Below are 12,466 nucleotides of genomic sequence, written 5' to 3' on the forward strand. Positions count from 1 at the left end.
TGCGATCGTGGGGGATTTGTTTGATGTACTAATAGCTGGTGCTAGAACAGTGGCATTAGTGTTGAATGTGGTCCTGTCCTTGTCCCGCACCACATGCACAAAAGTGGCAAAGGAAGCGTAAAAAGCGCTGCAGATTCTCAATCCAGATACAAAGATGATGTTTGGTGCAACCAGGGGCCGGCCACATCTGTTGGAGCACACGTCCTCTTCTGGGGTCACTTGTTCTGTTATGTTAGATGTTGACCCTACATAAACCTGGGTGCTCTGGCAGGTGCGGCCACACCCCGGGTGCACCAAAAAGCTCATTTGCATACAGATTAAAAGTTTATTACATTCCGCACTTACCTCTTTTTCTGCATCTTCCAACTTCTTTTTCTTACTTTCAGGCATTAAGTCATCTAACCAGCTCAATTCCCGTTTCGTAAAGAAAAAGTCCATTAGTTTCCTTACAAACACCAATGCCAAGACCTGGTCAAAAAAGCAAATGACTAAAGTAATGATGGAGACTGTAGATCAACAATTTTAAAGAGCGACACGATACAGAATATTAATGACTAATATGATATAAAGGGGTCCAGGGTGACAATCTGATTCCTATCTCATGAAAAGAACATCAGTATCGGATCAGTAGGGTCTGATAGGGTTGTAAAGCTCCACTGACCACTACGTCCCCTTCATTGTTTTCCAGGTATTGCTCCCTATTTTTGGTAGGGAGCCCTGTATTGTATCCCATTGCAGCTTAGTCCCATTTAGTCATCTCAATGGCAGGGGTCTATCTACTCCATTAGGCATATGGATAAGGACTGTCCTGATTGATCAATAAAGTCTGAAGCAATTTCTCCTAAATAGCTAGTGTATCTCTATATTCTACTATAAAGGGGCTGAAAATTATGACCAATACAAAGAACAGTTCATCAATATCAGATACGGGACTCAGTACCCCCATCATTCAGCTGTTCTAAGTATCTGATACACAGAGGACGGAGCAGGAAGCAGACAGCTCCATTCTCTGTGTAGTGGCAGAACAGAGTCACTGCAGCTTAGCCCCCATTGAATTAAACAGGAAGTTATCTGCAGTACCAGGTCCAACCACTACACAGTGAACAGCACTATCTGCTTCCTGCTCTATCCAACTGATCCAGGGTTTCCAGTTTTGGACCCACTGCCCTTAAAGACAGCATTATTATCGACAGGTCAGAAAAACAGACTTGAAAAAGGAGCTCAGTGCGGTTATTACATCTCTTCTCCCACATCTCTTATAAACTGCTACTCAACTAAACTATTTATTTTTTTACCTTTTTTTTTTATTTACTACACTATTGATGTAAATGATAGTTGTGGCTGTAATAGTATTTTACATCTACATTACACTACATCTCTACGCATTCTCACTTCTCACCATCATAGGAAATACAATGGCCGCCCGAGACGCTTTGATGACCCAGAGCAGTATAAGACAGCTCAGCTGCAACACGGTGAAGAGGTGAACCTTCCGCAGGGGGACATGTCTCAGGTAGATGAAGTCTGGCTGATGTTTTGCTGGCATCCAGAATAACAAGATTCGATCAAAGAACTGGAAAAAAAGAAAAGTTTCACACATTCACGTCACTCAATTCAATATCTACTACATGTACCAAAAATAAGACTTTTAGGCAGCCTGTTAGGAGTTTTAACCCTATAAACTATTTGGACATGCCTTGGTGGATGTTCCTACGTCTTGCAGGAGCCATCACGCAACGCAAAAGAGTGAACACAGTACAGAGGGTCCGAGACACTGCACATGATGTGAAGACCCCTCCAAGACACGAGTGATTTTTTTTATTTTTTTTTTAAACGTAGATTGTGAGCCCCATATAGGGATCATAATGTACATTTTCTTTTTCCTATCAGTATGTCTTTGTAGAATGGGAGGTAATCAATGCAAACATGGGGATAAAATACAAACTCCTTGCAGATGTTGTTCCTGGCAGGATTCAAACCCAGGACTCCAGCGCTGCAAGGCTACAGTGCTAACCACTGTGCCACCATGTTGCCCCCTAGACACGAGTGATTGTGATGCTTGAAGGATTGAAAATTCTCCTTCTTCATTATGCAAGAAGCATGAGTACCCTCAAAGATATGTATCAATCTCCTTAACCCTCACCTATCTACCTCTGCCAGTGTTCCTGAGGGGGTTAAAAAGGTTGACATTTTCTCTTTGTCTAAATTCAGGGGTTTAAATGAGGGTGAACGTCCACTTCCTGCTGAGATAGATGAAAGGGCATGGTAGAAGTGGGGATAGTTAGACAAGGAGTGTTCAGAAATCAATGGCTGGGATGGATGATACCTAAGTATAAGTCCAAAAATTCTTGATACAGCTGCTTAGTCTACTACTACCGAGGATCCAGCACTTGCATTACATAATGCAATATACTCCAGTTGGACAAAGATACTAAACGACCATGACAACATTCTAACATGAATGTCCGAGAAAACTAATAGAAATAATCGACATTACCTGAATTCCCTTTAGTGACGAGGCACCCATATAGAGAAAGACGCCATAAAGAACAGGCATAGGAATAAACTAGAAGCCAAAAAAGAACAAAAATGACATGTAAGAGAAGTGAAGGCATTCGGGTCTAATCATGATTTGATGTCATAAAAATGAATTGTTAGAAATCTCTTGTAATTCCTTCTGTCCTATTTATGGAAATGACATGGCGCCATCTCACCCTGGCATCTATCGGCGGCTGTATTGAGTTTGCAAGGTCAACATTTCACCTGGATATACTGGAATATACACTCACCGGCCACTTTATTAGGTACACCATGCTAGTAACGGGTTGGACCCCCTTTTGCCTTCAGAACTGCCTCAATTCTTCGTGGCATAGATACAACAAGGTGCTGGAAGCATTCCTCAGAGATTTTGGTCCATATTGACATGATGGCATCACACAGTTGCCGCAGATTTGTCGGCTGCACATCCATGATGCGAATCTCCCGTTCCACCACATCCCAAAGATGCTCCTCTATTGGATTGAGATCTGGTGACTGTGGAGGCCATTGGAGTACAGTGAACTCATTGTCATGTTCAAGAAACCAGTCTGAGATGATTCCAGCTTTATGACATGGCATTGCATTATCCTGCTGAAAGTAGCCATCAGATGTTGGGTACATTGTGGTCATAAAGGGATGGACATGGTCAGCAACAATACTCAGGTAGGCTTTGGCATTGCAACGATGCTCAATTGGTACCAAGGGGCCCAAAGAGTGCCAAGAAAATATTCCCCACACCATGACACCACCACCACCAGCCTGAACCGTTGATACAAGGCAGGATGGATCCATGCTTTCATGTTGTTGACGCCAAATTCTGACCCTACCATCCGAATGTCGCAGCAGAAATCGAGACTCATCAGACCAGGCAACGTTTTTCCAATCTTCAATTGTCCAATTTCGATGAGCTTGTGCAAATTGTAGCCTCAGTTTCCTGTTCTTAGCTGAAAGGAGTGGCACCCGGTGTGGTCTTCTGCTGCTGTAGCCCATCTGCCTCAAAGTTGGACGTACTGTGCGTTCAGAGATGCTCTTCTGGCTACCTTGGTTGTAACGGGTGGCTATTTGAGTCACTGTTGCCTTTCTATCAGCTCGAACCAGTCTGGCCATTCTCCTCTGACCTCTGGCATCAACAACGCATTTCCGCCCACAGAACTGCCGCTCACTGGATGTTTTTTCTTTTTCGGACCATTCTCTGTAAACCCTAGAGATGGTTGTGCGTGAAAATCCCAGTAGATCAGCAGTTTCTGAAATACTCAGACCAGCCCTTCTGGCACCAACAACCATGCCACGTTCAAAGGCACTCAAATCACCTTTCTTGCCCATACTGATGCTCGGTTTGAACTGCAGGAGATTGTCTCGACCATGTCTACATGCCTAAATGCACTGAGTTGCCGCCATGTGATTGGCTGATTAGAAATTAAGTGTTAACGAGCACTTGGACAGGTGTACCTAATAAAGTGGCCGGTGAGTGTATAAAGACAAGCAATGGGCACAGAACATATCTAAAATACATTGTACACACCTGAAGAATCCTTGTCATGAAAACGGACGACCCCATGAGAACAAAGATCATGAGTCCCGTCACCCTTTGTTCCCGGATTCCTAAAAACTTAGGCTGCTCTCCTGGAGCCGAACACTCCGATTCCAGTTTCAGGCTGTTGACATGTGTGATAGACAGGACCGTGGCAGCGACAAACCAGGGCAATCCCATCACAGAGCACACGCCAAGCATGACCCCAACCATGAGAAGATCGAGATGGTAACCGCAGCCTTTCTGTAGAAGCAATGTACGAACATAAAACGAAAAAATTCATAAATTTGTGCAAAAATTTTAGTCTGTTTTTAGCTTTTATTCTTATCTATTTTGAATAGATTTTGCCTTTTTATACAGGTAAGTTTGACTAGTATGTGAACTGAAAGAAACAAATTGTAAACTGAATGTATTTGAATTCCAATGGTCACTAAAATGTGGTCTAAATTGGAAATGTGGTAGTCACCGGCCGCTATAAAAATTGCTGCTTTTAAAGATATATTAATAATACTTTTACCTTCAACTTGTGTTCTTTTCTGTTAATAATGACGGCTGTGATTTGTTGGTCCATGAAGATCAAAATGGTGCAGAGAAGAGACGGAATAACGGCCGCAACCACCGTCCACCAGGGATTTGGTCCTAGAGGATTCACAAGCCAGCCCCGATCGTCTCTCGTCGGCTGAAAAAGTGAGGAGGAGTTTTATTTAGTCATTACATGGACGACTGTTTCCTAATCTACATCATCCAATTTGGGATACCTGCTCAGTATTAGTTATCACAAGTTTGTTTTTTTGGTTTGGAATGGAATATGGAATACAAAGGAATTTTGTAAATAGATTTTGTATCTTTTTCAGCTCCTATACAGAGCTATGTGTCTACATAGTACCAGACTACAAAACAACGACGTGTAGTCCGACCTTGGAGTCACATTGCCTTCCATTTGTGTGATACATCTTGACATTGCCTTGGTGAAGCTGTTGGCAAAACACGTGTCAGGTTTTCTCATGCTGTGGCTATATGTTGCCTCCTTTTTCCTATGTCTGCTGCTTTGTAGGAACTTATTAGCTCCTAATAGAGGATATATGTCTGATCTCTGTATTGCTGTAGTTTATATAGCGCACAATTTTTCTAATTTAGTGGTGCTGAAAAAACAGATGCATCCTGCCTAGGCTTGAGATTTCAGTATCGTTTTTAAAATCCAATTTTCGATCATTTTCCAGCCGATCCCGATCGTGAAATTTGCTCGACCACCGATCAGGATCCAATCTTTCCCGATCGCTCAACCCTAATCCTGCCCCATCTTGCTGTGGTTTCAGGGCTGCATGGTGGGGTGCCTCAAACTCTTTAACCTCATTGAATGGAGCAAATCAGCTTTCCAACCCAAAAACTTGACCTAAGACCTCATTCACATCAGCTTTTGGATTCCGTTCGGGGAAGTCCGCATGAAGACCCCCCGAACGGAATACCAAACGCAACTGCAAGCGGTGTGCCAGTGAAAGCACACGGACCCCATAGATTATAATGAGGACTGTGTGCTTACCGCCAGATCTCCGCAGGGATCATGCGGACAGAAAAGAAATTCACCATCTACTTTTCTGTTCGCATGCTCCGTGCAGAGATCTCGCAGCAAGCACATGGACCCCATTATAGTCTATGGCACAAGCCTAGGGACGCCGGATCCGAGTTGAATACATTGCGAGATGATTATATCCACTAGCCGCTACGTTCCGGCTAGTGGACATATAGGCGCGATGTGATGACGTCACATCATCACATCGCGCCTACAGGTTTATTAGTGAAACTGCAGAGCGCAGCGGGGGAGCGTTGGATGGTGAGTATAAGTGTTTTTTTGTGTGTTAAACATTGAGGTGGAATGAAGGGGCTCATGACACTGGGGGCAGACGAAGGGAGGGGGGAGAACGGCATGACACTGGGGCAGAGATGGAGGGACATGAATCTGGGGGCAGAGATGGGGGGCATGAATCTGGGGGCAGAGATGGAGGGACATGAATCTGGGGGCAGAGATGGAGGGACATGAATCTGGGGGCAGAGATGGGGGGACATGAATCTGGGGGCAGAGATGGGGGGACATGAATCTGGGGGCAGAGATGGGGGGGACATGAATCTGGGGGCAGAGATGGGGGGACATGAATCTGGGGGCAGAGATGGGGGGACATGAATCTGGGGGCAGAGATGGGGGGACATGAATCTGGGGGCAGAGATGGAGGGGACATGAATCTGGGGGCAGAGATGGGGGGGACATGAATCTGGGGGCAGAGATGGGGTGACATGAATCTGAGGGAAGAGATGGGGGGACATGAATCTGGGGGCAGAGATGGAGGGACATGAATCTAGGGGCAGAGATGGAGGGACATGAATCTGGGGGCAGAGATGGGGGGACATGAATCTGGGGGCAGAGATGGGGGGACATGAATCTGGGGGCAGAGATGGGGGGACATGAATCTGGGGGCAGAGATGGGGGGACATGAATCTGGGGGCAGAGATGGGGGGACATGAATCTGGGGGCAGAGATGGGGGGACATGAATCTGGGGGCAGAGATGGAGGGACATGAATCTGGGGGCAGAGATGGAGGGACATGAATCTGGGGGCAGAGATGGGGGGACATGAATCTGGGGGCAGAGATGGGGGGACATGAATCTGGGGGCAGAGATGGAGGGGACATGAATCTGGGGGCAGAGATGGGGGGACATGAATCTGGGGGCAGAGATGGGGGGACATGAATCTGGGGGCAGAGATGGGGTGACATGAATCTGGGGGCAGAGATGGGGGGACATGAATCTGGGGGCAGAGATGGGGGGACATGAATCTGGGGGCAGAGATGGGGTGACATGAATCTGGGACAGAGATGGGGGGACATGAATCTGGGGGCAGAGATGGGGGGACATGAATCTGGGGGCAGAGATGGGGGGACATGAATCTGGGGGCAGAGATGGGGGGGACATGAATCTGGGGGCAGAGATGGGGGGACATGAATCTGGGGGCAGAGATGGGGGGGACATGAATCTGGGGGCAGAGATGGGGGGACATGAATCTGGGGGCAGAGATGGGGGGACATGAATCTGGGGGCAGAGATGGAGGGACATGAATCTAGGGGCAGAGATGGAGGGACATGAATCTGGGGGCAGAGATGGGGGGGACATGAATCTGAGGGCAGAGATGGGGGGGACATGAATCTGGGGGCAGAGATGGAGGGGACATGAATCTGGGGGCAGAGATGAGGGGGACATGAATCTGGGGGCATAGATGGGGTGACATGAATCTGAGGGAAGAGATGGGGGGACATGAATCTGGGGGCAGAGATGGGGGGACATGAATCTGGGGGCAGAGATGGGGGAAATGAATCTGGGGGCAGAGATGGAGGGACATGAATCTGGGGGCAGAGATGGAGGGACATGAATCTGGGGGCAGATGAAGGGTGTATATGTAACTGGGGGAGAGATAGAGGGGGGACATATAGTTTACGGGTGACTGTAGGAGGATTATACAGTGTGGGGGCACATGAAAAATGAATGAGAATGGGCGGAGTCAACATAAAAGTGGGTGGAGCTAAATTTGCCGCGGTGCGGCCCTCCGACTGGCTGGGATCTTGCTCTGCGGCCCACATGCTGAGATGAGTTTGAGACCCCTGGTCTATGGGGTTCGTGTGCTTTCACTGCACATCTCTTGAAGTTGCATTCGGTATTCCGTTTGGGAGGTCCTCATGCGGACTCCCTCGGACTACCAACGTAGATGTGAACCAAGCATAAGAGGGTATCGTGCTGTCTCAGAGGCACATAGAGGGCATTATACCAAATGTGTGGCAATAAAGGGGCATTATAACTGGTGGGGCACTATGTAGAATTAATCGTGTGTGTGGGCACTAAGAGGAACTCATTGTATAGGGGGCTTTAAGCGAAAATAATAGTGGGGACATTGTGAACGGCATTAAGGTGGATTCATTGCTGTGTGGGGCCACTTACTCTGTGCCACACCAGCAAGGCACTATGAAAGTGTGTTGGACACTACAGGGGAGCCATTACTATAAAGTATGTTTCATACAGAAGGGCACCATTATTCTTTGGCTACAAAGTGGACTGGGCACACTCAGGTTACCATTCTATAGGGGTGAATCTAGGAATCAGGTGTAAATAAAGAAAAAGTAACTATGAGGAGAGAAGGCTTCTTAATGGCCTCTGTGCAGATTATACGGGAGTCATTTTGATCCTCTCTACTTAGAGCTTGCCATTTCCCAATGTCTCCATGACTTCACAGCTTATTTATTACATTTATATATTATGTGTCCGGTCTGATGAATAGTTCCCTGCAGGAGATTTCAAATAAGCTTGGTATAAAAGCAAATTGATGCAGAACTATCTACAGTGATGGGGACTTTATATATTCATGTTCCAGGATGGAGTAATCCGCACTCGGAAGACAGAATTCATTATTATACTAAACTAAAGGCTCCAACTAAGCAACAGCCCGTCAGTGTATTAATGAGACGAAACGCGGTGCAGAAAACTTCACTCTTATACTCAGAAGTAATGACAAGAACAGGGATGTTTTGTTGGTTCCATATATATCTAAAGAGCACCTGTCACCAGGTGAGAGAAGCCCAATGATATACATCATCTGATCAGCGCTGTCACCAGGTGTGAACAGTTCAATGACATACGTCATCTGATCAGCGCTGTCACTAGGCGTGAGAATCCCAATGACATACTGTATATCATCTGATCGGCGCTGTCACCAGATGTGAGAAGTCCAAAGACATACATCATCAGATCGGTGCTGTCACTAGGCGTGAGAATCCCAATGATATATATCATCTCCTGTGCTCCTCCTGTTCCTCCTTGCACAAAGGCAGAGGTAGAGGTCCTGCTGCTAGGTTGTTGCCATCCAACGGCCCCCTCCATGTCTCCTGGTGTACTGACCTGTCCCCTGGTAGCGCCTCCAGCGTGTCACGTTGGAGACTGTCCAGGAGTTGGCAGATGCTTTAGTCCAGGTCTGGGTGGAGATCCCTCAGGAGACCATCCACAACCTCATCAGGAGCATGCCCAAAGCATTGTAGGGAGGTCATACAGGCATGTGGAGGCCACACACACTACTGAACCTTATACTGAGATGTTTTAAGGACATTACATCAGAGTTGGATCAGCCTGTAGTGTGTTTTTCCACTTTAATTTTGGGGGTGACTCCAAATCCAGGCCTCCATTGGTTAAAAATTTGATTTCCATTGATGACTTTTGTGTGATTGTCATCACATTCAACTTTGTACAGAACAAGGTATTCAATGAGAATATTTCATTCATTCAGATCTAGGAGGTGTTATTTGAGTGTTCCCTTTATTTTTTGAGCAGTGTCTATTATCTCTTCATTGCTCTTTATTGTCACCTTGAAATCGCTGGGAACCTGAAGCTTCGGAGAGGGGATTCCAAGGCCATAATCTATCAGAACCATTGACATAATGGTAAGGAACACAGCAAAGTCGCTGATAATTGAGCGAACCTATACAAAAAAATAAAAAAAGGGTCCATCATAAAACATTATAACAATGTACTGAAATATACTGAACAATACTGAAATACTCCGCCATTGTGGCAATAACTCCAGGACTGTGGTGACGTGTCTTTACCTTTGTCGGGAAATATCTGCTGGTTTTGAACTGTTTCAGGGTTGATGAGAGTATCACAGTCGAAAAGAATAAGATGATGGACCAAAACAGGACGTCGGGCACATATGGGCCTTCATGTCCACAGGCGCTACCCACAAAAACTCCTTTATACTTCTTACATGCCTGTGAAATTACAATGTTACATGTTAACATTTAGAAAATAAAAACATCCTAATAATACCGGCATATAACCTATTAACAGGGCGCTCAGATCTGAGCCCAAGGATCTGACCAGAGTATCCCCATGTATACAGAATAGGTGATGACCCCTAAATGAATTTACCTTGCTGATAGTAAACCATCTGTTATATCAATGGCCCTTAAAATATGGCAAACATATTAGAATCTATGACTTATCCCTGTCAATTGTCGAGTGCTGGGGGATATGTTGGCACTATATAAATAAAATATATTACCATTAATACTATTTGAGAACTGTATGGCGGTATTATTTATGCAAGCTATGTAAGCTGTGCATTGTATAATATGGAAGTGATATGTAGGTACTATATAGCAACTTTACTTAGTTATCATACTCAGGTAGTTGAGATGGAACGTGGGCGGAACATTTATTTAGGTACAGCAGTTTTAACTGGGAATGGTCATGCAGTATTATTTCACTATATCAAATGTCTCCAGTTCCTTGTACCACTCAATAGGCGCCTCACCACTGATTCCAGCACCATTTGAATTGTTCTATAGCCCCCACCGTTTCGGCGTAATCAATGCTGCTAGCTTCAGTACGCAATATGCTAATTAGACTCTCTACAGTCAGATGGGCGGTCTTAGACTATCTGCTCCCACTAGACCTGCCCTAACCGTATAGCCTAATTAGCATTTCAGGTCCCAAAATTAACAGCACTGATTGCTCAGAAATGACGGGGGCTAGAGATAAAGTTCCAAGTGTGTGAATCACTGGCGGGGAAGTTATTAAAGGGGTTGGCCACTTTCAGACCAATATTGACAAACAAATGTACAATAGAAAGATATACAATTTTCCAATATACTTTCTGTATCAGTTCCTCACGGTTTTCTAGATTTCGGTTTGCTGTCATTCATTCTGTTACTCTAGACTAGAGGATAAAACTCTGACCATGGTCATGGTCATGTGCACATGTGCACATCACATGACCATACCTCCCAACCGTCCCGATTTCCGCGGGACAGTCACGATTTGGGTGACATGTCCCGCGGTCCCGGTTGGAGGGAGGTATGTCCCGATTTCAACTCAGATCTGCGTCCAGAGGACGCAGATCTGAGTTGAACACATATGCGGCTGAAGCAAGGAGCTGACACAGGTCAGCTCCTCGCTTCACCGCTGCCCGCCTCTCTCCCTGACACATGCGGCTGAAGCTGCTCGCGTGCTCGCTTCGCCGCTGCGTCTCTCTCACTGACACATGCGGCTGAAGCGAGGAGCTGACCTGTGTCAGCTCCTCGCTTCGCTGCTGCCGCCGGCTCCTGGCTTGTAGACGCGATGTACAAGCCAGGAGCCGGCGGCAGCGGCGAAGCGAGGAGCTGACACAGGTCAGCTCCTCGCTTCAGCCGCATGTGTCAGCGAGAGAGAGACGCAGCGGCGAAGCGAGCACGCGAGCAGCTTCAGCCGCATGTGTCAGGGAGAGAGGCGGGCAGCGGCGAAGCGAGGAGCTGACCTGTGTCAGCTCCTTCCTTCAGCCGCATGTGTCAGCGAGAGAGGCGGGCAGAGAGCGGCGAGGGAGCGGAGGAGAAGGTAAGTTTAATGTGGAGGTGGAACGTGAATCTGGGGGCAGATGAAGGAGAGGACGGCATGACACTGGGGGCAGAGATGGAGAGGACATGAATCTGGGGGCAGAGATGGGGGACATGAATCTGGGGGCAGAGATGGAGGGACAGGAATCTGGGGGCAGAGATGTGGGACATGAATCTGGGGGCAGAGATGTTGGGACATGAATCTGGGGGCAGATATGGAGGGACATGAATCTGGGGGCAGAGATGGAGGGACATGAATCTGGGGGCAGAGATTGGGGGACATGAATCTGGGGGCAGAGATGGAGGGACAGGAATCTGGGGGCGGAGATGTGGGGACATGAATCTGGGGGCAGATATGGAGGGACATGAATCTGGGGGCAGAGATGGAGTGGACATGAAACTGGGGGCAGAGATGGAGGGACATGAATCTGGGGGCAGAGATGGGGGACATGAATCTGGGGACAGAGATGTGGGGACATGAATCTGGGGGCAGAGATGGAGAGGACATGAATCTGAGGGCAGAGATGGGGGACATGAATCTGGGGGCAGAGATGTGGGACATGAATCTGGGGGCAGAGATGTGGGGACATGAATCTGGGGGCAGAGATGGAGAGGACATGAATCTGGGGGCAGAGATGGAGGGACATGAATCTGGGGGCAGAGATGGAAGAGGGACATGAAACTGAGGGCAGATGAAGGGTGTATATGAAACTGGGGGAGAGATAGAGGGGGGACATATAATTTACGGGTGACTGTAGGAGGATTATACTGTGTGCGGGCACATGAAAAATTAACGAGTGGGTGGAGTCAACACAAAAGTGGGCGGGGCTAAATTTGCCGCGGCGCTCTACGCGCGCCGAACATTTTGTCCCTCTTTCGGTTCTTCAAAAGTTGGGAGGTATGCATGACCATGGACTGTAAATCACATGACCATGGTCAGACTTCTATCCATTAGAAGTAACAGAATAAATGACGGCAAGCCAAAATCTAGAAAACC

At 47.0% G+C, this 12,466-nt stretch overlaps 1 protein-coding gene across 6 annotated transcripts in view; it reads right to left on the reverse strand.

Annotated features, from left to right (window-relative positions):
* The window catches only part of SLC4A10 (solute carrier family 4 member 10), a 143,577-nt gene that overhangs the window by 19,046 nt on the left and 112,065 nt on the right, over nt 1-12,466 (reverse strand). For all 6 annotated transcript variants that reach the window (XM_075284467.1, XM_075284470.1, XM_075284465.1 and 3 more), the window contains exons 16-22: nt 9,706-9,867; nt 9,465-9,578; nt 4,587-4,748; nt 4,061-4,312; nt 2,498-2,566; nt 1,400-1,573; nt 346-468 (exon numbers count right to left, since the gene is read on the reverse strand). In XM_075284467.1, coding sequence (XP_075140568.1) covers nt 346-468; nt 1,400-1,573; nt 2,498-2,566; nt 4,061-4,312; nt 4,587-4,748; nt 9,465-9,578; nt 9,706-9,867 — 1,056 coding nt within the window. The remainder of the gene's footprint in view (nt 1-345; nt 469-1,399; nt 1,574-2,497; nt 2,567-4,060; nt 4,313-4,586; nt 4,749-9,464; nt 9,579-9,705; nt 9,868-12,466) is intronic.

Source organism: Leptodactylus fuscus, chromosome 8 (genome assembly GCF_031893055.1).
Source record: "Leptodactylus fuscus isolate aLepFus1 chromosome 8, aLepFus1.hap2, whole genome shotgun sequence".
NCBI classification, from domain to species: Eukaryota; Metazoa; Chordata; class Amphibia; order Anura; family Leptodactylidae; genus Leptodactylus; species Leptodactylus fuscus.